The sequence below is a fragment of the Mustela nivalis genome (genome assembly GCF_964662115.1).
Source record: "Mustela nivalis genome assembly, chromosome: 4".
In the NCBI taxonomy this organism is placed as follows: Eukaryota; Metazoa; Chordata; class Mammalia; order Carnivora; family Mustelidae; genus Mustela; species Mustela nivalis.
The window spans coordinates 63,913,218-63,940,188 of NC_139023.1; the positions used below are offsets into that span (position 1 = coordinate 63,913,218).

Here is a 26,971-nt window from a genome sequence, read left to right on the forward strand (position 1 = left end):
CCCTGAGATCATGACCTGCGCCGAAGGCAGCGGCTTAACCCACTGAGCCACCCAGGCGCCCGATCTTCCTGTTACTTTTTGAAACAGCTTTATTGAAGTATAATTACTATACAATTTCTCATCCATGTTCAGTGATTTTTAGGAAATTAATGTAGCTGTGCAGCTATCAGTGCACTCCAGTATTAGGATGTTTTCCTCATTCCAGAAAGTTCCCTCAGGCCTGTTGGCAGTTCCCTCTTCACGCTCCAGGCAAACAGTAATTTGCTTTCTCTCTAGAGATTTGCCATTTATTTATTTATTTATTTATAAAGACCTTATTTATTCATTTGACAGACAGAGATCACAAGCTGGCAGAGAGGCAGGCAGAGAGAGGAAGGAAAGCAGGCCCCTGCCAAGCAGAGAGCCCGAAGCGGGGCTGGATCCCAGGATCCTGAGACGACGACCTGAGCCAAAGGCAGAGGAGGTTCTAACCCACTGAGCCACCCAGGTGCCCCTAGAGATTTGCCTTTTAAAGAAACTTCATAGAAACGGAATCTTGTAGATGACCTTAGGTCATGTTTTGGGGTTCGCCTGTCCAGAGTCCGTGTGCACGGAGCCTTCCTGCTCATCCCATGTCTTCAGTTAATGTGAGTTCATGTTGTGAGTATTTGCATCAGGTCTCTTTGTGGAGGGACGTTTTGTTTCTCTTGGGCAGGTTCCCAGGGGTGTGGTCGGTGTACTGGCCCCTGAGGGATGCCAGACTGTCCTCCAAAATGGCTGCATCTGCCAATGACCTGTGGCAATTCCCGTGTCTGCACGTGCTCCCTGTTACTCCTCCATCTTCTTGAGTACAGCTGGGTGGAAATCCTAGGCTTCTTCCCAGTGAAGAAGTTTCTGGTGGCAATTTGGGAATGCTGGTCTCCAGCAAGTCAGCTGGGGAAGCCTCGTTGTCCTAGTCCGGAGACTTGTGCATTTCCATCCCCGGGGAGTCTTGGCATTGGCCCAGACCCAGTCTGTCCACCCCTGGACGTTGGACCCATCTGCTGGGAAGGAATTTTGCCCCTGCACCGATTTTAAAGATTCCTGTAAGCTGGGGTATGGTTTGTAGTGGGATGCTCCCATCTGAGATGCACTGTGCGGCAGGCTTCGGTGAGTGCCACTGAAGGACAGGGCAGTGGTGTTGCCGGCAGGGATCCTAACGCCCCTCCCAGCTGCCCCTCTCGGCAGCAGTCGTTCGTCAGGTTCCCATCGGGATGGGCTTCGCTGTGCACCCTGACGTTGGACTGGACGCACCTTCCTGCGGAAGAAAGATGAGCAACCGTGTGCTCTCAGCCCGCTATGCAGAGCGGAGGCGCGCGGACATGTTCTGCAGCTCCGTTCGGTGACACACGTTTCTCATTCCAGGACGCGCTAGGGAGCGGAGCTCCGCGTGCTCGGGGTCTCGCCGCTGCCTATGAGGAGTGCGCGTTTCCCAGTGTGGTGGCGCTCTGCTGAGTGCCGGCCGTGGTCCCGGCGGGCGGGGGGCGGACCCCGGGGAGGTGGAGGGAGCTGGGAGCCCCGCCCCTCCCCGCCCATAGCCCCTGCCCACCGCCCGCGAGCCAGGCCTGACGCGCCGACGCGGAGCGCACGATCCCATCGGCGGCGCGGCATCTGCGCGCCACTGAGCGGCCTGCCGCCCCCGCCCGCGCGCGCGCCGAGCCGCCGCCCGAGGTCCCCGGAGCCGCCCGCCGGAGCCCGCCCGGGCATGGAGCCGCCGGCCGCGCGCCCCTGAGCCCCGCGGCGTTCATGGTGAGTGCGGCCGGCCCGCCCACCGGCCGGGCGCCTAGCGTGGGTGCACCCCGGTGCGTGTGCATGTGTGTGTGTGTTGCACACCACTGCCCAACGAGCTGAGGCTTGCACGCGGCCGTCGTGTTCCCCGCGAGCCTCCCCGCAGGCTTTGTGTGTGCGGCTCCGCGAGATTTTCCCTCGGGGGTCGGCCTCGGCGGAGGCAGTGAGAGATTTTCCCCCGGGGGTTGGCCTCGGCGGAGGCAGTGAGAGGCCGAAGGGTGAGCCGCCGCATCCTGATTGTTGTCGCCCCGCGGGGCACTGCAGCCTGTTCTCTGATCCGGGCCAGGCCCGGCCCCCTCTCACCGGCCAGGGGGCCTTGCCCGGGGTGCTGGGGGAAGCCTTCGTGCGGGGGGCGGGCGGGGGCAGCCTGCGCCCTGTTGGATCAGACGGCAGCAGCGGCCAGGCTTGCTGGAAGCCCCGGTTCGTATTTAAGACATTGCACTACCCAGGCCGCCTATTAACTCGGTGTTCTGCGTGTTTTGTAAGGAGCACGGCCTTGAACAGAGGTTCCCCGCAGTTGCTTTCCCAAATGCCATTTCCAGTGAGGAGGGGGATGCTCTCTGGGAACCTCGCTGCGGGAGAGCAGCCCCGGAGGCCCTCAGGGGGTCTCCTTGCTGTGAGGTTAGGCGGGTGGTCACCAGGACAGCCTCACGGAAGGCTGAGCCCTTGGGAGACCTGGACAGGCCACTAAACGTCCCAACAGACCAGAGCCTCTCTCCCTGCCCCCGCTTCCAGAACTGCGTGTCACCAATGGCAAGGTGTGAAGCCAGCTGTGGCCTTCCAGGCTCTTGCTTGCTCTGCGTTTCCCCACGGCCCTGCTGGGGAAATACTGAGAAGGGTGATTTTGTAGTACCCGGCAATGGAAAGAATTCCTGGCCATTTTCTGGGCACCTGCGGTGGCTGTCCTCTGATAATCCATTCTCAGGGGAAGGGCAAAGGAATGTGCTCAAGGTCATACTGCTGGTGGTGGTCATTGAGGAGGTTGAGATTGAAACCTAGGCCTGCTGGCCCCCTGGTGCTTCCCCTGCAGGCTGCCTGGGCTCTTGGCCCATAAAGGTGTGGCCACTGTGGTGCGGTGAACCGTGGGTCTTGTGGGGATCACGCGAGATGACCCGCCTTGCTTTGTTGCCGAGGTCCCTGCAGCACTAGCTCTCTTGTGGGAAGAGGCTAATCTTGCCACGGTGTAAATTGAGTCAGGGATTGGAGCACAGGTCTTGTCTGACAGCTGTGCTCTTTCCAGCCTGGGGGCCTCCCCTCCTGCCATCCTGCCTGGAATGCTTTCATCATTCCAGAAGCTTGATCTTTTCTTCCTCCTCTCAATTGTTTGTCCTGCTGTCTTTTGTTTTTCCTTTTTAATGGCAAGTTAAACACGTAGGAGTCTGTCACCCTAATCCTCGCCCTCAGTGCTCTCCCGATCACACAATCACATGGGGGCTGTGGCTCCTGTGGCGGGGCACATCAGACGGGCTCCTCTCACAGTTGACTTTACAGCTCGCCCCAAGTCCAGCTCCTCTCTCGAGGCTCATCCCTCCGGCTCCAGGGAGCTTGCTCTTGGCACTTGGACTCAGCACCATTCCCCATGTAATGCACTGGTCCTGACCCGCGGACAAGCCTGCTCCTGTGTGTCCCTTGGCTGCGGCTGGTGCCGGCAGGATGCCTCTCCAGCGTCCAGCCCCGATCTGCCCAGTCCTGTGTTCTCTCGGGAGGCACCCTCAATGAGATGCTGTCCTGGATTCCCGCCGCTGTAGACACCCAGTCCTCCAGCCTTGCTCTCTTACGGCAGTTTTCCTGATCTGCTCTCCTCGGCTCTGCGGCTTACTGCCCCACCCAGACCCCTTCAGGGCTGAGGTCTAGGTCTCCTTCAGGGCTGGCCCCGTGTGGTCCCTTTGCAGATGAGGGCCCTTTCCATTTTCCTCCTGCCTGCTAAAGCTGTTTGGCTCTTGGCCCCTGCATGGAGTTGGGACCCTGCTCCACTGTCCTGGCTTTTTACCCTGACCCTTTGCTGGGTTATCAGACCACACCCACAGCTCAGCCCCTGGTTTGTTTGTTGCTGCTCTTGGTCTGGTCTTCCCAGCAGGATGTGGGGTAGTAAACTCCTCAGGGCAGGGGCTGGGACCTCCCATGCTGACTAATGAGTGGCCTGTAAACCTTTTTGACAACCCCCTACATCCCCATCCCCCGTGCCTTACACAATTTAAGTTGAGACTCTGGACGGAGATAAAACTAGGTATAGAACTGAAAAATCTGTCCTTATTATGTGGACTCTACTTTTTTTTTTTTCTCTTATCGTTTGATTTTAAAGAAAATGTTACCATGACCACTTAATCTGATTTATCCCTGGAACTTTGAAGAGCCCCGTTCTCTGTTTCCTCTGGGGCTGGGCAGTGTTGGGCAGGGTGATCTGTACTGAGCACCCTGCGGGCTAATCAAAACTTGATCCCATAGGGGTCCCAACAAGAGAAGAAACTTTGTGAGGAGAGACTGGCCTAAGGCTGGGCCTGGCCCCTAGAAGGGGCTCACGCTCTAGTAGCTCTGGAGCGGGCGTCACCTCCCCTTTTCTTGGGAGCCTTTCTGGAGATGAGGAGGTGGGTTGAGTGAGGACAAAGAGGACTTTCCCGGGTAGGAACCAGGCTTCCAACTCACTGTTTGCTTCTCACTCTGTCCCCGTCCCCATGGCGTGCCTAACACTGGTAATTCATGGCAGAACGTTGTTTCTCCAGGATTTTTTTTTTGTAGCCCTCCTCCCTCCGCACCCCCTGCCTCCAAAGGAGCCTTGGAGTGAATAGTTGTCTTTTTTTTTTTCCTGGTTAAACAATGATTTTATTGCTGAGTGCTTAGACAAATTTATGCAATCAGGGCAAACAGAGGCTGTGGGTGACTCGGATTTCCAACTGAGGGGAGGGGACAAGACTTCCCTGGTCTTAGGAATATGGAGCCAACTGGTAAACCCAGCTCTGGGTCAGAGTGGGCCAGAATTCGGCATCCTTATCTTTTCTGTTCCCAGGATGCTTTCAGACAGCCACAGCTTTCTCAGTTAAATGGTTGGGATCCTCAGGAAGATCAGGAGCAAGTCCTTTGGACTTTAGACTTCTCCAGGTTTTATGTGCCTGTCACAGAATCCACTTAGGCAAGGTCACATGAGCCTCTCGGGACCACCCCAGTTCCTGAGGGAGTCAGGCCCTTCTTGGCCATTGTGTACATCTGTCCCTCTGTTCCCTCAGCCAGGTGGGGACACCAGGCAGTGAGGCAGGGTGGGTAGGGATGGGCCCTTCTCAGGAGCAGGTGTGTGGCCCGTGGTGGTGACCGTCAGGCGGCAGAAAAGGGCAGTCAGTCCTTTATGGTTTTTAAAGTCAATTTGTCGCATTGGGAAAATGAGCTAATTGTTGACACCTCCGTGTGAGGCTCTGGAAGAACTAGGTGTGGAGCGAAACCTGTGACCATTTCCAACGTTCCAACGACATTCACACCGGCAGTGCTTTTTGGAGTTCTGGAAAGGCTTTCCCTGCAATTTCAAGTATGGGTAGGACAAGCCACCTCTCTTTTTTTTTTTAATCATGCAGTGCTTTATGTGGTTAAAACAGAAGTATTTGCCCTACCTCTGCCCTTAATTCAGTATTACAGGTTTCTGTCATGGTTGAAAGCTTTTCTTAGAATGTGAATGACCGAATTACTTCTGCATTGTGTCTGTGAGTGGCTCTCAGGTATTCTAGAGTCCTGGGAAGTGTGGCTGCTTGCGTGTCTCCTGTCCCCAGGACCCCCGCTCCCCAGCAGGCTGGTCACTGACAGCTGGGCCTGCACCTTCCATCTGCGACTTGGGGACAGAGGCGGCTCCTGGCTCAGAGGGCTGGTGGGAAGGCGAAGTCACGCTGACGTGTGTGTCAGGTTCTCGCAAAGCTCTCGGCTCCTTCGCGGTGCGGTGGTGCGTGTTGTTGTGACAAGAGTTTCTGAGCACTAACTGAAGGGATCTGATATTTTTTCCTTGCGAATCAAGGCATTTGGTTACTTTTACTCCTTTCTGTATTTGTGCTGTTTGCAGACTTTGCAGGGCTCCGTGATTGTTTGGCCCTAGGGCTGGTGGCCTGCTTGCTTTCTCTTTTTTTCTGTTTTTCTTTTTCTTTTTCCTTTTCTTTTTCTTTTTTTATATGCTTGTTTCAGGCTTAGGGGTACGGCATTCAGCAGCCAGGACTACCCTTTATTGAGAACTTTCTGTGCACAAAGCTTCTCCCTGTTCCTTAGATAGCCCTCTCTGGTTTGTACGGCTGGACGTGTGGACATGAAGCTCAGGGATTCCAAGTAAGGGCTTTGCTGGAGGCCGCAGCTGGTTCTCTGTGGATCTGAATTTGTTCCCACCCCCATCTGGCTCCAGTGGCTGCACTTAACCCATGTAGAACTGGGCCTTTTCTCTCTAAAACTGCATACCTGTTTGAGTGTAATCACAAAGAGGTTGGGCTGGTGCAGAGTGGCAGAATGGCCAACGCCAGCCCCTTGCTGGCTGTGTACTTGGGGGGTAAGGCACTTCACTCTGAGCCTCAATTACCCTGTCTGTAGAATGGGGTGAGACTGCCACAGAGCTAGAATGAGACTGTGTGTGTAAAGCACACAAAAGCAAATGGAAATGGGTGTCCGTGTTCTGGGACATTTAACTTGGGGTTGCCGTCTTTGGCCTCCGTGGTCAGCAGGTGAGTAGCACCTTACGGGGCATTCAGGACTAACTCTTGTTAAAATCCAGCATGTCTCAGAATCTTTCTTAACACACAGCTTTGGGTAGATTGTCTCTAAAATTCAAGACTCTGACATCCTGGTGCTAGATGTGAAGCTTCCAGTGGCTCAATGGCCGTGTGAGTGCTTGAAAACGTGTGTGCTCAGATGTTGACTCCATGAAGGAGGGAGTCTGTTTTCTCAGTTTGGGGTAGGTAGGAGTCATTTTGGTGTTTTAGTGGGACCATTTCAGGGTAGACGGTGACAGCATGTAATCTTGCACACCCAGATGCACAGAAACTGCCCCACCCACCTGCTTCTTCGGGTGCCCCATCTTACTGCCTGTGTATTTTGAGGAAACAAATGCGCCTTTCTACTTTTTAGAGGCTTCTATAGGCTCTTTTGGCTGAGGGAATAATTGCTGGCCAAATAATGTTACTAGTAAGAGCCCCTTGGCAGCTAGTGTCGATTTAATTCCTTTAGCAATTAATGGCTTTCTGCTCATGATATTGCTTCTGTTGTTATCTGGAATGGTTATTTAAATCGTGGGTTAACTGTTCATTTGTTTTCCCGTCTTGGCAGTTAGATGGTCTTCCCTCGAGCAGGAGGGTCCCAAGAGCCTTCTCTGTAACATAGTCAATAAGGAAGTATTGTTTTGTTTTTCTCTTTGGCAGAGGGCTAAGGGCGTGCACATATGTGTGCGTGCACACACATGCACACATGCACACACACGCACACGTGCACACACACACACAGGCACACAACGCACACGCTGTTCCAGAAGCCAGACTCTTTGGTTCCAACTTGCTTGACTCCCGGAACTCCACTGGTTGGGCATTGGGAATGTGGGTCACCAGGTGTGACCAAGCCTTTGGCTATAGTTCGTGGGACAAATCAGTGACCCAGTGCTAGTGAGTCTGCTTGTAGCACCAGTATTTACGTAACCACTTGCAGTGACGGCTTCATACAAAGATGTTAAAGAATTTTTTTTTTTAATGCTCCCGCTCTTAAGAAAATGGAACCGCATTTGCAACATCGTGGATGGGCCTGGAGTATGTTATGCTGAGTGAAAGAAATCAGACTGAGAAAGACAAATACCATCTGATCTCATTGAGATGTGGAATGTAAAAACCAAAACAAATGAATAAACAAAAAGCAGAATCAGACCCATAAGTACAGAGAACACACTGATGCTTGCCAGGGGGGCGTGGGGGCGGAGGGACTGAGTGGGAGACACATGCTCCCAGTTAGGACACGAGTAAATCATGGGAACAAAAGACCCAGCACAGGGAACATCGTGATGTTGTCATAGCGTTCATGGTGAGACATGGCAACCACACTGGCTGAATCACTATGTTGTGCACCTGACACTAAGGTAACATTGAGTCAGCTGTTCTTAAAAAATAGATCTACGAAAAGAAACGCTTCTAATCATTTTCTGCAAAAAACGTTTAACCTTTTCCTCATGTTGGAAACTGTTGGAAGGGCTAACAAAAACATATAAAATGCCATGAGATAAAAGGAAAGGGGTTTGAAATTTGAGTTGGAAGCGTGTAGGGGATGAAGCCAGGGGTCAGACGAATGCTATGGCTCTGAGTTTCCCAGTGGCCACTGCAATAACCAGTAGAAGTTGGCATCATCCAGAAACCAGAAGACAGCTCTTATCCCGGAGAAGCATAGAGCCTAGGGGGGCTGCTGGGATGGTGGACCTCAGTGACCCCCCCCCCCATGCCTCCAGCAGCAGGGGCAGCTGCAGTCCTCACTGCAGATCTATATGACCGACCCCTCCAGTTGGCAGTGTTTCCTTTCAAAAAGGAAATATTTTCAATATGCTACCCTCAAAATGGCTTAAAGGACCTCATTACAAAACAGCTCTCTTGTGCTTGGAGGGACTTCATAATATCAGAACTGGCTAGGCCTAGAGTTACCCATTGTTTCTTTGTTCCAGGAATATGAAGACAAGGCTGGACGACCTAGCAAGCCACCCTCTCCAAAGCAGAATGTGAGGAAGAATCTTGATTTTGAGCCACTGTCCACTACCGCTCTCATCCTGGAAGACAGACCAGCGTGAGTCTACAAAAGATTCTTAGAATCCCTAGAATGTTTGTTTTAGTAGATAAGCACAATTTGTTGATCACATTGTGTTAGAATAAGAGCTCAGGTCACTTGAGGGAAGAAGCGTAATTCCTGGTACATATTAAAATCCTCAGTTCCTCATTATTTCCTATGTTAACGTGTGTTCTATGATAATAATAATAACCAGTTTGCAAAACTGTCCTTTAACACAGAAGTTTTGACCGAAGTTTTCCATTCAGATGGTTTTTCATTGTAATTTAGCATTTAGAAATACTTCAGTAGCCACTGTAGATTATGGGCTGACTCGTAATGGCAAGAAACACAGAGAAGTGTCCTGCAAAGGGGGTGTTGCGGGGACACCCCAGCATGGTGGGTCAGCTCCTGGCCTGGCCTGCTGGCTTCTTGGAGGTCTGCTGTACACGGACCCACCTTTGGTGTCCCAGGGCCTCCAGTGTCTGTTGACAGATGAGATGGGCTTTGATGACTGGTTTACAGATCACGTTTGAAGGCATCAGTGAGGTAAAGGGACTGCTGCATTGTCCCAGGCCACAGCCAGTCTCTTTTTAAGTTCTGAGCTTCTGTGAACATTGTGTTTGAATAGGACAATCCCACAGCTTTGGAAAGAGGGAGAAAGAGAGCTTGTTAAGACTGTGGTCTCTTAGGTCCCTGCCCACCCTGAAATCTGCAGAAGTGGGTCATAGTCTTTTTTGGGGGGAGTAAGTTTTTATTTTTCTATTTATTTACTTATTTAGAGAGCGCGCACATGTGTGAGTGGGGGGGAGAGAGGGAGAGAAAGAATCCCAAGCAGACTCCATGCCAAGAGCAGTGCCCGCTATGAGGTTCAATCTCATGACCCCAAGATCTCGTCCTTGAGCCAAAATCAAGAGTCGGACGCCCAACTAACTGAGCCACCCAGAAATGAGTCTTATAACGTTAACTCTTGGGCCTTGGGCCTGGTGAATGTGTGGTGGATGGGGAGAGAGTCCCTGCAATGCCGGGTTAGAAGGATGGAGAGGGACCCGGGAAGAGCCCATTCGGGAACACCCTCCCAGCACTCTCAGAAACAGGGCCTGTGGGAGAAGGTGCCATGGCTTTTGGCAGAAAAGCAGGCAGTCATTCAGAATATGCCAGAAAGCAGGCTGTGCTGTGTGGGGAGCATACCAGCCTGACCTTGCTGCCCCAGCTGTCAAGTGCCTGCAGATTGACCTTCTGAAGTAGCCCATGCGTTTGAGGTTTTCACTCAGGATTTGAAGTTGCACACCCCATTTATATGCTCAGAACTGTGACGCACATTTTATGTAAAAGAACACAGATGAGCCAGTAGCTAATAGAAAGCTTGCACCCTGGAGGAACTCGGAGAGTGGATTTCTCCGTATGTGCAACACCTGCCCTTGGGGTTCCTGCTTCTCAGAAAGTGTGACAACTGTCTGGGTGCCATGCTCAGCTCGCAGTTGTTCTGGAGACTGGGGTGAAAAATACCAGAAGATCAAGTGTTTATGGGCAGCTGTTCCTTTCCTTCTACTAACTTTGTACTTCAGATTTTTGAAAATACTGAGCTTGTTTTACTTCTGTAATTAAATCTTTTTAGTTTAAGAAATTGCTATGTCTTGGGTCATCTTAACAAATGTAGTTTTTTGGTCTTTTGAGTTTTTCATTTTTTTTAGTAAGTAATTCTCAAATTTTGTTTTTCAAAGACTTTTATTTGATGTTTGTAATAGTAGAAATCCTTTGTTTTTTGTCAAGAAATCTCCCAGCGAAGCCAGCTGAAGAAGCCCAGAAACACAGGCAGCAGTACGAGGAAATGGTGGTTCAGGCCAAGAAACGAGGTAACGGCTCTCACACGTGTTGCTGCTTATGTCAGACACCACAAGATTGCGTGTCTTTCCGGAGATTTTTTTTTACCTCCTGGAGCCCTAGATCCTGAACTTTGGTGAATGCCTAAATATTTTGAAATTTTTGTTTTTTATCAAAAGCATATGTTTCCACTATCCATTCCCAGTAACTTTCTCCAAGGAGGTAATACCATGAATTTACATGAGAAAAGAGACCCTTTAGGACAGAAGTGCTAGGCTGGGGAAAGCTTCAGTCCCAGGTGATGAGGTGATGAGCAAACTTCCTCCCCTCTCTGGCCTCCACTTTCCTCATTTACAAGACGATGTCATTGGATTTGATGAAATCCTGTGCAGCATTTAAAAACCCTAAGACGCCAGCATGTTTAAAAAAGTATACATAATAAACACAGTGTGGCCCATCCCACAGTATTAATTCAGCATAAACTGGAAGGATGTTCTGCCACCTGCTAGAGCATGGACAGACCTGGAGGGCTCAGCGATGTAAGCTACTCACTAAAGTACGCGTATTGTAAGATTTTGCTGACCTGAAGCCCCAGAGCAGTGAGAATCATAGAGCTGGAGAGTAGAGTGGTGGTGAGCTTCTGTCAAGGAAGATGAGAAAGTTCTGGAGTGGCGGGTGGCGCACAACCATGTTAACGTACCCCATGCTGCCAGTTGTACATGCAGAATGGCTAGGATGCTGCATGTTGTTTTAGTAAAAGAAATAGCGTGATAAACTGCGAAATAGCTCAGTAGAAGAAATAGCAAAAAGCACGTGTAGTTTAAGATGCGTGAGATTTCTCCAAGTTGCTCCTCCCACGCTATGACTTGTGCCCGAGCTGTGAGAGGTGAGGCTAGAGGCTCAGTGGGGAAGGGGACTGGGCAGGGGGCCCGGGGGCGCCTGGTGGTCGGCAGTGTTCCAGGTTGGCTGGGCAGGGGGTTTTTTGGATTTCTCTCCTGAGGTGGCTGAACCCTGTTCTCACTCACATGCCCTTCTGTCTGCGCGTTCTTCTTAAAAAGCTTAGCAAGAGGTGGACAAGGCCTAAGTGTCCCACACCCTGAGAGGCCCAGAATGGTAGTTGGGAGGGTGGCATCACGGCCCACTTCGGTGGCGTCTTCTGGGTGTTTCACAGCATGACTCTGAGCCAAGTCACCCTGTGTGCAAGCGGCAGGTGTCAGTTAACTGATGCTCTATCCTCGTTTGCCGTCGCCGTTTGCAGAGCTGAAGGAGGCCCAGCGGAGGAGAAGGCAGCTGGAGGAGAGGTGCCGCCTGGAGGAGAGCATCGGCAACGCCGTCCTCACCTGGAACAATGAGATTTTGCCTAACTGGGAAACAATGTAAGCTGTCGTGTGGCGGGTACTGCTAGATGGCTTAGCAGTTCCCTCTAGAACCTGCCATTAGCGGCGGTGTGAACTGGAGCTCCCTTCACAGCCTTCGGTGAATTTACCCTTCACGTTTATGTGGTGTGGGGTCTCCCTCCCCACCTCAGTTCACCCCTGCCGTTCCCTGCTGGGACACTGGGACAGCCCTCATCTGACCCCCAGGTTGTCTTTGCTTCGTATCCAGAGGAACCTTCTAAAGCCCAGGTCTGTGTCATCCCCCGCCCTTTAGTGTAGAATGTCCATGACTTCCTGCTGCTCTGTATACAGTGTGAGTTCCTTTGCTTACCTGGTGGGAACTTTTGTGAGATAACGCTTCCCATCAAGGCTCACCTTCTAGCTCTCCTGCCTTGATGACCCCTCTCTTTAGGCAGCTGCAGGACCTTTACATGTTCTGTGCCCTCTGCTTAGAGTGCCCTTGTCCTGTAACACCTCCTCCAGCTAACTCTTTGTTCTTTAAAGCTCGTACTTCCTTGGGGAAGACATTCCTGCCCAGGGGACTGTGGCTGACCCCTGGGTACACTGCACCCATCTGCTCCAGCATCTGATGTCTTCTGTCTGAGGCTGGGGATGGGGTCTCTGATGACATTTCCCAGTGGCCAGTACCCAGCAGAGCCTGACACCTGCTGTCATCTTAACACCCATGGACAACAAGAGATCTGTCCTCCTTGCACATTCAGAATGGGGAGGGGCAGTGTGCAGACATCGGTCCCTAGGGCCACGTGCAGAGGCGAGTGGCTTCTTCTGGGTCTTGGTCCGTTAGCGGGCGCCACCGGGGAGCTTGGATGGGAGTTTCCCTGTAGGCTTGTCCCTTTCCACCTAAAGCAGATGTCAGGATGTTGGGGACTTGCTTCTGGCACTTTCCTCACTCTGGTGTTCCTAGCTCTTATTACAAGGGTCAGACGGCCCTGTTGAGGATCTCTGACAGGAAAACAAGCTATTCCTGAAGCCCACTTTTCTAGGTGTCTTTAATATGCTGGACATTCTCAGGAAATATTTTCTCTCAAAGGGGACCCAGGAAAAGAATGGGGGTGCTCAGAACCCCTGGGCTGTCTCCCTGTGTGGCAACAAAATGCTTCCTGCCCCTCCACTCCTGGTGCCTCCTGCCCTGCCCGATCCTTGGTGTGAGCTAGATGTGGGCACTTACACAGCAGCCCGTGTTCAGGGCTCCAGCTGGGCGCCCCAGTGCTCTGTCCCACTTGACCTTCACAACGCCTCCCGGGGGAGGGTCTCAGCAGCTGCAGGGCAGAAGGGAGAAGGAATCTGCTCTGGGTTCCACAGGTAAGGGCAGAATCAGTCGCAGCAGCCCCTGCTGTTCCCTCCCGCCCCCCCCAGCCCCCCTCTCCCACTGGCACTGTGCTGAGAAGCCCCAGCTGAGCCCCGTCCCCTTTACATTAGCCCCAGCTGGCGGCAGTCCCCGCTGTGGGCCATGCATGTGCCTCGTGGCCCTCAGGCCTCCGCGGCTCCACTGCTGGTGGGGCTCACTTCCCAGTGACCAGCCTGCGTGTGGGGTGTGGTGGCCAGCTGCTGGGCTCTCGGGGCTCCCTGCACTGTGCCCAGCTGTCTGCAGTTCCTGCAGCGGCCCAGGCTGTTTCTCATTCCCTGCCTTCTGCTCAGAAAGCCCTTCCCTTTACTTGCTTAAACTGGGGCTGGTCACATAGGATTCAGCTCCAGAACAGCGCCCTCCCTGCTCACACGGGGCCCTTGGCGTCCCTGTCACAACCGTTGTCGTTGATCTCCTGGCCTCTGGAGCATGGGACCGCGGCTCCCTGAGGGTGGAGACTGTACGTGCAAGACTCTGTCCCCTGATTTTCTGGTCTGGGGCTAGGTGCACGGGTGGTCGGATGTTTCTTCACTGAGAAAAAACTCATAAATCCATGCCTCTGTTTTTGTGCAGGTGGTGCTCTAGGAAAGTTCGAGATCTCTGGTGGCAGGGGATCCCTCCCAGTGTGAGAGGCAAAGTCTGGAGCTTAGCCATTGGCAACGAGTTAAACATCACCCATGGTGAGTAGCTTGCCTGATCCCAGGCTTGGAGAATGGATCCTTTCCCCCCTGCCACCTTCCAGCCCCAGTCCTCTGGCTTCCCCCGTACCCTCTGCCCCTGAGGAAGAGAGGCAGCTGCTGCCCTGAAGTCGTGTCTTTGAGAGGCCTGGTAACTGGGTCCTCCAAGAGGGAGAGAAAGCAGGGCAGCCAGGGTCACTCCTCCCTGCTTCTGTTACCCGGGAGTTCCGAGCAGATGCCTGCCTTCCTCCTGATAACTGTCCTCTTCCCGGAACAGACAAGGGGGCACAGAGAGTTTGCAGAGCAGTGGTGGGCTGGGTCATGTCAGGATCTTTCCTCCAGGTGCTGTGGAAATCCAGCTTGGTGGGGACGTGGGAGTGGAAGAGAGGCGGGTGTTCTTTCTGGAGGCCTTGTGGTTGGGGTGCAGTGGGGTTTTTGGCAGCATTTTGTTCCAGGCGGCTGATCTGTAAGCGCCGTAGAAGGACAGCTCCCATGCCAGGCGGGGTCCCTGAGTCCTGGTAGCTGCCATCCAGGGGGAGGTGGAGATGTGTAGGTATTCCTCTTTCTTTGGGCTCTTTGTCTCCCCGGATGCCTCGTGCGGCATGCAGGTGGTCGTACCCTAGCAGCTCTGCACCCTGGACTGGCTTCCCACTCTGCGCCCCGCAGCCCACGAGGCTGTGTGCCCAGAGGGAGCTGGACACCAGGAGCTGAGACACTTCTCTGCCTGCTCGCAGTCTCAGCTGCCGAGACAGGAGCCTCTTCCTCCCGCCCTTCGTGCTCCTGCCGTGGGTGGTGGCAGTTTTCGCCCCACGGAAGGCATTCAAGTGGAAAACTGATTTGTATTTTCTCTTTGTAGGTAGGGTTCGTGTTTTTATTACTGTTACTTTTTTTTTTTTTTTCCCTTAATCTTACAAGACTTTGACCTTACCCCACAATGGTGGCCTTGTCCAGGCAGCGTTCTCTGTCTTGATTAAGATCAGCTGGTTGTGTGGATGGTTCCTGGTTTCTGTTTCTAGTGACTGCCTCCAGGCTCCATTTTAATTTCTTTACCTTAGAGGATTATATGTAACATTTAACTTTTGAAATCGTTTGTAGAAGTTTGGAGAAATCGCCGAGCATTTACCCCAGTCCTTGTTCTTAAAAATGTTCTAAACTCTAGCAGCAGCCGAGCAACAGCTGAGCTGGGTACTGGGTGTGTCTGTGTGGTTCTCACTGGTGCCTGCGTTGATTTTAGGAGAATTAGAATCTTCTGTGGACTATGTCAGAGTAGATGGGGCTCAGCAGCCCCGATTACATATCTTGAAAGTTTGTCTCGATGCGGATATCGGTTCATTTTATTTACGTCGCATCGTTCTTGTATGATTGGCTGCCTGGAGTCCGTTTTCTCCACGAGAGCACGTGCCCTGAAGGCTGCGTTCCCAGCTGTCACGCTCTCCGCTCCGTCACTGGGCCCGGCCTAGCCCTCTGCATGTGGCAGGCTCTCAGGAAGTATCCATGGGGTGCATGCCTGTGCCACCTTCTTGGGTTCTCCTTAATCTCAGTTTTACTGAATATTTAAGCCAACATAAGAATGTGAGGCTGGGCATCACGTTCTGTTGCTTACTTAGATGTCTTCTCTAACATCAACAGCCCTTCTGAGAAGGTTCAGGACTGCCCCACACCCTAGCGCAGGCTGGAGTCAGGATTCTCTGCTACCCTTGGCTGGGTCGGAAGCCTGTGTTCCATCTTAGGAACCCCTGGAGATTAGCTCTTGAAGGTTATGCTTATAAGATTGGAAACTTCTAGAAAGTCGGTGTAGTACGTTACTGAGCCTTTGCTCTCAGGGAAGTCAGCCTTGGGCTTTGTACCCAGGTCTGAGAGGAAGGTGTGTTTGCTGCCCCCTCATCACAGCAGACACCACAGTAAAGGACAGAGACACCTGTGGGACTTGACGCTTCAACTCGTTTTTGTCTGAGGCTGCTGGCTTCTGTGCTTGAACCATCTCATACCTCTTCTGGCCAGTGGTTCCCAGTGTTTGGGGGCCAGGTGGTGGTTTCCTTCCATCTCCAAGCCAAGCCCACCTCCTGGAACTTTGAGAGTGGGCAGAGGTTCCCCAGACCTTTTTGTTCAGGGATAATAGTATGAAGTTACATTTCACAGTCGTACCCTCTTCTGCCCCGGCCGGCCTGCGTGTTGTGACTCAGATCTTTAACAAGGCTGGAAAAAGTAATTAATCAAGATTTCCCTTGTTGGATCACAGTACGGTTCCTACAACTTGGCTTATGTTTTAATAAAATAGCGTGAACTCTCTGGAAGGCAGGGTGCTCTGTTATATATTCCAGAAGTAATGGTGGGAAAAATAAAGTGACAGAAATTCTCTGGGTTGCTGCAGTTAAATCTTTGTTATCCATCAGTGCTCATAAGCGACGCCGATGTGGATGAGGGACCCAGGGCTGGGGTGAACGGCCAGGGGGCTGGGGAGGTCTCCGTGGGTGGAGCCCTCATGGGGTTCCTTCAGGAATGAGGCGTGGACATACCCACACAGGGCTGGCTATGACAGCAGAATTTGTGAGCATGAGCTCTTACTTCACTGTTCTAAGCTCCTCAAAGAGAAGACTTACTGAAAAAGAAAGTTGTAGGGGTGGGGGAGGTTGGGAGCCATCCTTCTGGGGGCTCCTCCCGGGAATTGGCGGCCAGCAAGAGCCCCAGTGTTGTGAAGCCTCTGCCCACTGTGCTTGGCCCCCTCCCTGTGTCTGGCAGTGAGCTGAGGGAGGCTGGGCCCCCGTGCTAGCCGCCACCTCCTGTCTTTCTCTGGAGCCACATGGGTCTCTGCTGGGCTCTGCTTCCCTCCATCGTCTGTCGTCTGGTGTTCATTGATTGTGTCGCTCTCTGTTGTCCCCGTGCCGATCGCCCTCGCTGCGTAGGCGAGGGAGAAACCTTTACATCTCACCCCCCCAGGGGCTCACAGTCTAGTGAGGCAGTAAGCTCAGACACGAGTCAGAACAGAAGTGTGGTAGGGGCGTGTTGTGTTGTTGAAGCATGCACTCAGCATCGTGCTAATACTTTGTGACTTCTTCCTTAGTATGTGCTGACGTCCTCAGAAGCCGCATTGGGGACTTACTCACGTGGCCTTCTGAGTATGCAGTTTGAGACCAACCTGTAACCATTGGAACAAGTTGGTCATTTGCTTGCCCGGGCTTTGGGGACACAGACTCCTACATGCCTGTGGTACTCACCCTGAGGCTTCTCTTTCAGAGCTCTTCGACATCTGTCTTGCCCGAGCCAAGGAGAGGTGGCGGTCCTTCAGCACAGGAGGCTCTGAGGCAGAGAACGAAGGTACATACCATGCTAAACCTGGGAGGCTACGTGGGTCTGTCGTGTGTCACTGTTTATGACACAGCCAACTTTCTGGCACTGAAATAGTGGTTGGTGCACATTTATAAAAAGGTTCATGGGAAAAGGGATTTATTTTCTTTTTTAAAAAGATTTTATTTATTATTTGACAGAGAGAGAACATGAGCAGAGGAACATCAGGCAGAGGGAAAGGGAGTGGAAGAGGGAGAAGCAGACTACCTGCTGAACAGGGAGCCTGATGCGGGACTCGATCCCAGTATCCTGAGAATCATGACCCTAGCTGAAGGCAGATGCTTAATGGCTGAGCCACCAAGGCGCACCGGATTTTTTTTTCTTAGAAGAAACCAGTTGAAGAGAAGCTTATGAAAAAGACCAATTCTGAGATGCATTTGTGTGCAGACAGGCTGGAGGGCCAGTTGTAACTGCTGTGATTTCACGGTTCCCGTGATTTTAGCAGCCTAGCCCCCAGGACTGGTCGAATGTTGGCTCTGACAGGAGCTTGGGAACTTCTGCAGGGAGACAGGAGCCCCACACATTTGCTAAGTGATGCTTTTAGAAGGCCCAACGCCCAGGAATGATTATTGCTGGTGCTTAATGGTGTCGCGTTTGCTGATCTGTGTTTAAACTGTCCGTGTCATACTGGAATTCCAAAATTAAAAACCAGTTATTTGTGAATATTAGTCAGAAATAGTAGGACTGTTTCCCTGCGGTAACTGCCACACATTCTGAGTTCACACCGCTAATGTTTCCGAGCCAAGAAAGGTGCGTTTCATGTATATTCCCTTCCTTGTCCACCCTTCCATGGACTCTTGCTGCTGTCCGGTAACATCGGGTGACATTTGAACTTTAGATGCTGGGAAATCCCTGATGCCGGTCCGGCCTCAGCTGGTGCTCTGAGGTTTTGCTCTTCAGAAGCCCACGGTGCACCGTGCTGGCTCCCGTGTAATCGGGCCCATGACCACCCCTGTCACACTTAGAGCCTTGGTGTGGTTGTGCGTGCCCACCTCTGAGATTCCCGATTCCCTGTCTTTTGATAGATGCCGGGTTTTCCGCTGCAGACCGAGAAGCCAGCTTGGAGCTTATTAAACTGGACATCTCTAGGACCTTTCCTAATCTCTGCATTTTCCAGCAGGTAGGTGGGGGTTCTTTGTTGCTTTAAGTGTGTTTTGTCTAAACATCACAGGTGCCAAGCTGCCTGTGTTTGTAACCAAGTTTGAAAAGCACTGGGATTTGGGGGGTGTGGGTGGGAGAGGGCAGTCTTCTGTCATCACATTTAGACCTTTACAGAGGGCAGTCTTCCATCATCACATTTAGACCTTTATGGACGAGGGTAACTCACACTTCTGCTCTCAGGCAGCTCTGGCCCCTCTTACGGTGCATGTAGCCAGGCCTCAGTAGGTCTGGCCCAGGAAGGGCCTCGTGTGCTGCTCCACCTGACTGGGTATCCCTGGCCACGGCTTCGTGTTCAGGGCTGCACACACAGCCCTCCCTCAGAAGACGATCTAGGTGGGGAGCCTGGGGTGCTGGAAAGGGCGTGCAGAAGTCCTTGGCAGCTGTGGGCTGGAATGAGAGTGGGCTTCTGAGCAGATGGCCCAGGAGAGAGCGGTGACACGCTGGGTACAGAACCAGCCATGGGAGATGGGATGGAGTAGCCATGGGAGATTGGATGGCAGTAAAGAGAAATGTGGCCTCTCCCGTGGGGCTCTGAGCTGGCCCAGGAGGGGCTCAGGGCTGCTGGCCATGGATTTTGGAGTCATCGGAGCAGAGGGGTATGGAGACCTCTTCTGGCAGCGGATGTTTACCCCGGGGGTTTTCTTTGACCCCTCCTGCATCCAGTCTGTAACGGTTTTTCCCAGGTCTGCTTGTGAAGAAGTGCCCTTGAGCCTGTCCTTGCCCTGTTCCCATTGCCCTTACTTGGTTCAGATTCCCGTCTTTTTGTGGATCTATGCCAGCCCCCGCACAGGTCCCTGGCCTCCTCTGTGCACTTACCTTGGCGCTTGCCAAGCAACCTTGGGATCCCCGACCTGATTCTGTCAGGCCTGTGTTTCTGGTGTTACGCGGTGTGCACACTGGATAACCAGTGAAAGGATAATGGAATGAACCAGAACAGAGTTCACCAGCCATGCAGAAGGAAGGAGCCAGGCACACAGATGCACAGGTTAGACACACGTGGGCTTGGCAGAAATATAGGTGTGTCCCAGCATAGAGGAGCTGTGGCCACTGTGCTGGGGGTCCAGCAGGGGTGGGGGGGTGTCGGAAATGGGGTCACTAAGGAAGGGGCCCTCAGACTGTGCTTGGACTGGGTTTGAGTGACAGTCTGACCAGACGATGGGAAAGACCCTCCAGGCGGAAGGAGGACTGGAACAGAAGCATCAGACGGTGGGTGGTGCAAGGGATCCCCCTTCCCTCAAGGAACGAGCAGAGAGGGTGGAACTCAGTATTGTGTCCCCGCTTACCACCCCCAGGCCACGGTGGCCGCCCTGGGAGCCCGTGTGCTTCAGCCGTGCTCTAGAGGAAGGACAACGTCAGGATGTGCTTCGAGGTACACCTGCCATGTAGCTGACCAGGGCAGTCTGGGAACCACAACGTGGCCCAAGAGGGTGCTGGCCTCTTCCCGACACTGACGAGCAGTGTTCCCAAACCAGGGACCCAGGGGGATCTCTGTACTGTCTCTCCCAGGGACTCAGCCTCGTTGACTTTGAGATTCACTGGGCAGTTATCTCGGCGCAGGGAGATGTGTTCAGAAGAAGAGGAGGGCTCTTGGGGTCTCTCGGGTGCAGTTTGAGACAGATGGCAGAGAAGTTGGCCTTTCTTCTTCCCTCTACGTTCTTCTGGGTGTGTCCCTCAGTCTGTGGTGCCCTCAGCGCTGACTTCCTAAGTGGGTAGTACCAAGAAACAGCACAGTGGGAGGGGAGAGTGTGGGGAGATGTCCGAAGCAAGAGTTCTGAAACGGGGCCGCCATCCCCTGGCACCGTCTTTTCTTCAGAGAAAAGACATTCAGCGCATAGAAGGCTGGGAGCATCTTTGGGGTTAGAAGCATTTACCATTAAGAGAAGTTGATGCTGAGAGAGCCTGATGCTCTTGTCTTTCCTGTTGCGTGACGGTCAGCGGTAGTGTTCAGGCGGGCCTCTGGCCCTGTGCCCCCGAGCTCCCTGCCTGCCCTCCTTCTCCTACCCTCGTGGCACTGGATGTGTCTCTTTTACTTTCCCATGTGGGGTTTCTTTCTTTTTCCCTCTGACATAGAGTGTTTCTTCTTTCGCTTCTCGGACATAACAGAATGTGATGGTTTGGGCCGTGGCGTTCTTTCATAAGCCACACGTGGTCACCTGCAGAATGTCTTCCACATCACACATCATGTACGCTTTCCTAAGTTGGCTGTGCCCACACAGTAGCTGTGGCTGCGGGCTATTGGGTCTGGACCCTGATGGTCCTTTCATGGTGTCTACAGACATACTGACATGTGAGAGGCCCTGTGTGCCTAACACTGTGCCCTCTTAGAAAACAGGAAATTCCAGCTCAGGTCTTGGGTGGACAGGACTGGGAGAGCATCAATTAAATGATTCCTCTCAGGACTCGACACTCACGGGGTTTTTCTTAAACTCGCCATGCTGAAACGCACAGAAGAAACAGACGATCATTGGGGCGGGGGGGCAGGGGGACGGGTGGGTCACCTGCTCTGAAGAGCCCAGGGGTGGCTGGCTGGCTTGTGGAACCTTAAAGGGGAGACAGTCACACAGCAGGAGCCAGACTGAGGATGCTTTCTGAGCAGGGTGTTAACGCCTGACCCATCCGATTTTCCCAAGCAGCTTTGTGGGTTGAGCTGCAAGCTCTGATTAACCGTGGATTGGCCGTTAACTCGTCGAATCACGCAGGACGCATAGAGCTGCAAGCGTAATGCTTGGTCCCTGGTCCTCCCCGCAAGAGCAGCTGGTGTGGCCAGCGGTGGCAGCATTCTGTGCCATCCCGAGTACTAACCAGACTTACGCACGTATTGTTTTTTGGTGTGTTGATCCTTTTAGGGTGGTCCGTATCATGACATGTTGCACAGTATTTTGGGCGCTTATACTTGTTACCGACCGGATGTGGGTTATGTAAGTGAATCTTTTCAATATTTTATAATGTTACCATTTAAAGAGAAAGTCAGAATATTGCCCAGCACAACTTAGCTGCAAACGTCAGGTTGAGTGCCTTCATTTTTTGGTTGTTGTCAGGGGTAGGGGGGTCGTGGAGAGTTTTGTGGTCCGTGAGTCGCCTCCGCTTTCTCATAAAGGGGCTGAGCTGACATGGCCGCTCTGCGGCACTAATCACATTATAACCGATTGGACTTTCATTTTTTGCATGTGATTGCTTTTTTTCTTAGCATTAAATCAGAAAAGCCTTTAAGCATAACCATTGATACACTGTGCTGCTGTCCCCATGGCTTACAGCTGTGTGCACGTGACCGTAGACGAATGGGGTTAGACCCCAGCTCTGCAGCCCCGACATTATCCGTGCTGGAGGGCGGGCTGTCAGGTGCCAGATCTGCTCATGGTTTTCCATGTAGCAGGGTGGGGGCGCGGGGCCTGAGGGAGAGCAGGCAGGCACGGCCCATGTGGCTGAGCAGCCCGAGGGAGTGGGTGGGTGCCGCCGAGGCTCTCAGATCAGTGTGGGTGGAGGCGGGTGGGGGGGTGGGGGGGCTCTGTGAACTTGGGGGTGTCTTGGTGCCTCTTTGAACCCGTGAAAGAGCAGTTCAGACCACGGTGGCTGCCGTGAGTTTAACTCCCCTTCTCTCCTCCCTCAGGTCCAGGGCATGTCATTTATCGCAGCCGTGCTGATCTTGAACCTAGATACTGCAGATGCCTTCATTGCTTTTTCTAATCTTTTGAATAAACCCTGCCAGATGGCGTTTTTCCGAGTGGACCATGGCCTTGTGAGTATCCCCAGTATGTGTGTCTTATTACACAGTCAGGTAGCTGATTGTGCTGTCTTTTCAGAGGGAAAAGGAGTCTGTTTTCCAAACACACGTTTCAGAGCCATTTGTATGTATTTCTTAACAATTCTTTCAGAAGTATTTCTGAACAAACACTTTTTCAAGGAGGGAAGAGGTGGAGGGCCGGCTGCTACCTGAGCATGCATGCCCTATGTCCCAGTAGAAGCTCAGGGGGGCTGTCCACGTTTGGGCCTATCGTGGAGAGCATGGTATCACCCACCTCTGTGGCTGCACACTGTCACCCTGGGGCTCTGCCTCACGTGGTACACCCCACACAGGACAGGGGATGTGGTTAGACACAGACCAGATGCAAGGAGCAGACAGGAGTTGCCCTGGGGCAGCCCCTCATGTGCTCCCAGTGGTTGGTCTTCTTCAGGGCATCAGTGAAGAACCAAGGCCCATATAATGTGACCCATCCAGACACACAGCTGGTGCATGGAAGAGCAGCAAGCCTAACCTATTCTGCTCCCTAAGTCCACGGGCTCCCTACACCCTGAGAGCCATCCACCCAGGGGCCCAGGGGCTAGATTTGCTGATGATTTGCTGATAATGGTCACCGGTAATACAGGATCTCGGGCATGTTTCTTCCCAATTGTCCTAAGGCCTCCAGAGTATGTCTTGCTTAGGTAGTACTTACATTTAAAAAAAAGTAGTATTTTAATACTGCTGTGAACATGGTGGCTGTTGGGGGGCTCTGAGTTGGTAGAGACCTTTTGGAAGACAGTTTGGTTTCAACTGTCAGTAGTGGTAGCTGGCACAGGTATGTAACTCGGCTTGTGCAGATCAATCCTGAGGTGTGGACAAAACATTATGCCCAGAGGTGGTTGTTATGTAATTATTTATAACTGTAATAACTTAAAAATATTTTCATTGTGAAGATGAAAACATTTTAAAATGGGTGTTTCAGGGAGGCAAATGGTTACTTAAAATTCAGCAGTAGAAACAACGGGTGTTGGCGTGTTGGGTGTTGGTGAGGTTGTGGAGAAAAAGGGAACCATCTTCCACTGCTGGTAGAAATGCAGGTTGCTGCAGCCACTCTGGAGAAGAGTATGGAGGTTCCTCAAGGTCCTGAAAATAGAGCTGCCCTACGACCCAGTAATTGCGCTACAGGGTATTTACCCAGAGAACGAGATGGCGCTGACTCAGAAGACAGTGTGTTTACGCTGGTGTTCGCAGCAGCATTAGCTACAACAGCCGAACTGTGGAAGCAGCCCATGTGTCCATCCACTGATAAACGGTTAAGGGGAAGGTGTGTGTGTGACACCTATAGTGGAATATTACTTAGCCATGAAAAGGAATGAAATCTTGCCATTTGCAGCAACATGGATGAAGTTAGGGAGTATTGTGCTAGGTGAGATAAGTCAGTCAGAGGAAGACAGAGACCATATGATTTTTCTTATATGTGGACTTGAAAAAACAAACGATGAAAGGGAAAAAAGAGACAAATCAACAAACTCCTGGTTCTAGAAAACAAGATGGTGTTTCCCCAGGGGAGGCGGGCTGGGGTCTGGGGGTGAGGAGTACACTGAGCACCAAGCGATAAGTGGAACTGCTGAATCCCTCATGACATCGTACATCTGAAAATAAGGTTATCGCTGCGTGCTAATGTACTGCAGTTAAAATAAGAAATAATAACGTTTGGGAGCACAGCTGATGCAGTCCTGAGGTTTGCAAAGCATCATATACTAGAAAAGTATTTAAGATTAAAAAGCTGATTTTTTTTTTTTAAAGATTTTATTTATTTATTTGACAGAGAGAGAGAGATCACAAATAGGCAGAGAGACAGACAGAGAGAAAGATGAGGAGAAGCAGGCTCCCTGCTGAGCAGAGAGCCCTATGCGGGACTCGATCCCAGGCCCCTGGGATCATGACCTGAGCCGAAGGTAGAGGCTTAACCCACTGAGCCACCCAGGCACCCCAAAAAGCTGATTATTTTTTCAAAAGTCTGAAACAGACCACTTTCCGTAACAGCTACCATATTTAACAATAAAAGGAAGTGCACAGTATTAGTAGTACTTAGAGATGACCTGTTTTATTTCTGTACTACTTAAGTGTTCTACAGGCAACATCTATAGGCTTCCAGAGTCAGGAGAATACCTGCTGTATGTAATAATATGATCACCATCTCCATATCTCCTATTGGTGAAGATAAGACCCCCCCTCCCCTTCTCTTTAGATGCCTATGATAAAAACTGAGCTTGGGCATTTCTGTGTATATTTTTAAGGAGAGATCAGAGAATCACAGTGTGGAACAGGGCCTTCTTGACAGCAGGGTCTCCCGGCAGTAGCACTGTGGACATGGGGGGCCGATAGCCGCAGGGGAGGCCCGCAGTGCCCACTGCCTCTAACCCCCTGAATGCAAATAGCACCGCCCCATTAGCAGACCCATCAGAAACGTCCTCTGAGGTGGTCAGGTATCCCCCTAATGGGCGGAGTCCTCCCCACACCCCCACTGAGACCCCCTGGTTTATAGTATGTCCCTTCATTGGGTCGGAGAGTGGCTGGCTGCCTGCGTGTAGCCAGGGGTGGGTGGCCCAGAAGCGAGCCACCTCTCTGATGCACGTCATGGCTAATCCCGCCCTCGCTGTTGGTCCCCTTCCATAAGTGCTCCCCCTCTCAGGGTGTGCTGTTGTCCTCTAAACCCTCCAGGAGGTGGAAAGCACATGCCGGGGGACAAGGCTCTGACTGCTTGCTTACCTTTGACGTCTGCTCCCTTGGCTGCATTAAAAGGTCTGCATTCTTGAGCCAGCCTGGTGTGCCTGTGCCCCACCCGTCAGTGTTGCACTCCCTGGGGAAGAGCCAGGGTTGTGCATGGGGGTGGGGGTGGAGCGTGCTTTCTCAGGTTCTTCTTTCCTGGTTCTTGGAGAAGAGCTAGCCCACAACACTCAGCCTTTGCTGAGGGGGTCAGGCACGGTTCCTCTCCCAGCCTTGCCGCACTCCTGTGGGCCTCTGCTGTCTTCCTTATAAGCTGGGGAAATAGGACGATGGAGCTGGTGATGCTGGTATGGGGAGCAGAGAAGGGGCTTTGGTAGAAAGTGCCTGAGCCCAGAGAGGGGTGCCAGTCAGGACATGTTAGCAACTACGGACGATGACTATTGTCCTGTCCTACAAATATCCTTTCTTCTGGATAATGAAAACCTGTGCTGATAATTGCTTTCTTGGTCTGTCTCACATTATCTCCCCAGATGTTGACCTATTTTGCTGCATTTGAGGTATTCTTTGAAGAAAATTTGCCGAAATTATTTGCTCATTTCAAGAAAAACAACTTAACTCCAGACATCTACCTAATTGATTGGTAAGACTGAATTTTCTGTTTTCTCCTCTCCCTGCCTCTCTTTCCACTGCCCTCTGCTGGCTTCTTTCTGGGCTCAGCCAAACTCCGTCCTACGTCTTATCTTACCATCATCCTACGTCTTATCTTACCTTCTTCCCCACTGCCCTGCGTCGGAGGTGCCTTCGGAGGTGCCTTCGGCTTTTCAAGCTCTGCGTCTGCCGGGTGCTGGGAGATCTGTTTGATTACTGTGACTCTAATTGTCCTTCTTCATTCCCTTGAGAAGAGAAATGGCATCTTGGACCTACTTGTTTTCAGAGTGCCATTTATCCGTGCACTAAGCAAGAGGTCACTGAGCACCTGGTCTGTGCGGGGCTCTCTGCTTGGGTCTTGTGACCCGTGGTGAGCAAGACACGGTGCCTGCCTGTCCAGAGCTCTGTCCCAAGGGAAGAGCTGCATCCACGGACAGCTGTATGGTGTGTCATATGTGTTGTCTTTTAGGAAGGGAAGATGGACAGAGCTCTGGACCCCGGCTCAGGGGTCAGAGTATGCAGAGGGGATCTGCGAGTTTGAGCTGAGGCATGATATAAGCACATGGAGGCCCAGAATTGGCAGGCTGTAGTGGTCGGCCTGGGGATGCTGGAGCCTGTGGTGGGGGGGTGAGAGGTTGTGTGGGACTTCGGTCCCGTGCCAGGGAGGTTGGGAAGGATTGCAGGACCCAGAGGGAATGGTTGCAGGCTTCTGCTCGGGGTGCCAAAGGAGATGGGTTCTATCCAGAAGTGAGCTTTAGATTCTGTGGGAGCCCAGGGAGCCTGGGGGCAGGGACATGTGAAGGCCAGAAGACTGAGGTGTGGGGAGCTGGTGGACGGGCAGCGGGGCTGGGAGGCTGAGGGAGAGGAGACCTGCAGGTCCCTGAAGGAGTTTGTGAGTGTGTGAGGGAAGGCCCAGAATCATCTGCACTCCACCGTCTAGCTAGTGAGGGGCTTGTGGGTACCCCTGGCTGGGATCAGGTTTGACGTCGTGCTTAAGGGACTTGGTTTTGGACACTGCTTTGGAGGTACCTGCTAGACATCTAAGTAGACATACACACGGGGGGCTCCAGAGAGTTCTGGGTGGAGTGGAGCAGCAGGCCAAGGCAGATCTTTACGCAGAGGTGGATGTGGTTGTCGGAGCAAGGAGTGGGATGTCACCCCTGAGAACACGGTGTTCGGGGGCAGGAGAGCAGGCTGTGGCAGGAGGAGTGTGGTTCTGGAGCCCTCAGACCTGAGTCTGGCCTCTGCTACTTGTTTCATGGCCTTAGGGAAGGGCATTAACCCTCTCTCCATACGTTTTCTCCTCTGTCACCTGCAGTGATGAACCTTGTTGGGCCTTAAGAGGTGATGCCCTGGTGTCCGCCACCTGGCTCACAGTGGGGCTCTACAGAAAAAAAGATGTCATTCGGCCAGAAGCCCCGTTTCGGCTTCTGCACAGTGCCGACCATGACTTTGCATGGGGTAGGGGAGGGTCAGATCGCACCACAGTCTTTGCTTCTACCTCACCCGTATTAGGCCTCCAACTCTGATTCTTAGGATTTTGGCCTAAAGCTGAGGGTGGAGAACACTGTCT

At 52.3% G+C, this 26,971-nt stretch overlaps 1 protein-coding gene and 1 long non-coding RNA gene across 14 annotated transcripts in view; both read left to right on the forward strand.

Moving 5' to 3' along the window:
• TBC1D14 (TBC1 domain family member 14) overlaps positions 1 to 26,971 on the forward strand; it is a 104,642-nt gene that overhangs the window by 64,974 nt on the left and 12,697 nt on the right. For 8 of the 13 annotated variants that reach the window (XM_082727513.1, XM_082727522.1, XM_082727516.1 and 5 more), the window contains 9 exons: positions 8,453 to 8,571; positions 10,324 to 10,406; positions 11,633 to 11,750; positions 13,690 to 13,796; positions 17,028 to 17,108; positions 18,164 to 18,258; positions 21,146 to 21,217; positions 21,907 to 22,035; positions 25,281 to 25,390. In XM_082727513.1, the coding sequence (XP_082583639.1) occupies positions 8,453 to 8,571; positions 10,324 to 10,406; positions 11,633 to 11,750; positions 13,690 to 13,796; positions 17,028 to 17,108; positions 18,164 to 18,258; positions 21,146 to 21,217; positions 21,907 to 22,035; positions 25,281 to 25,390 (914 nt within the window). Of the gene's footprint in view, positions 1 to 1,604; positions 1,768 to 1,933; positions 2,025 to 8,452; positions 8,572 to 10,323; positions 10,407 to 11,632; positions 11,751 to 13,689; positions 13,797 to 17,027; positions 17,109 to 18,163; positions 18,259 to 21,145; positions 21,218 to 21,906; positions 22,036 to 25,280; positions 25,391 to 26,971 lie in introns of those variants that run through there. The other 5 variants (XM_082727525.1, XM_082727514.1, XM_082727520.1 and 2 more) reach the window with 3 other exon arrangements.
• LOC309863065 lies at positions 2,037 to 8,452 on the forward strand. The gene is made up of 2 exons (XR_014310878.1): positions 2,037 to 4,391; positions 4,578 to 8,452. It is a non-coding gene; the product is annotated as an uncharacterized lncRNA (long non-coding RNA).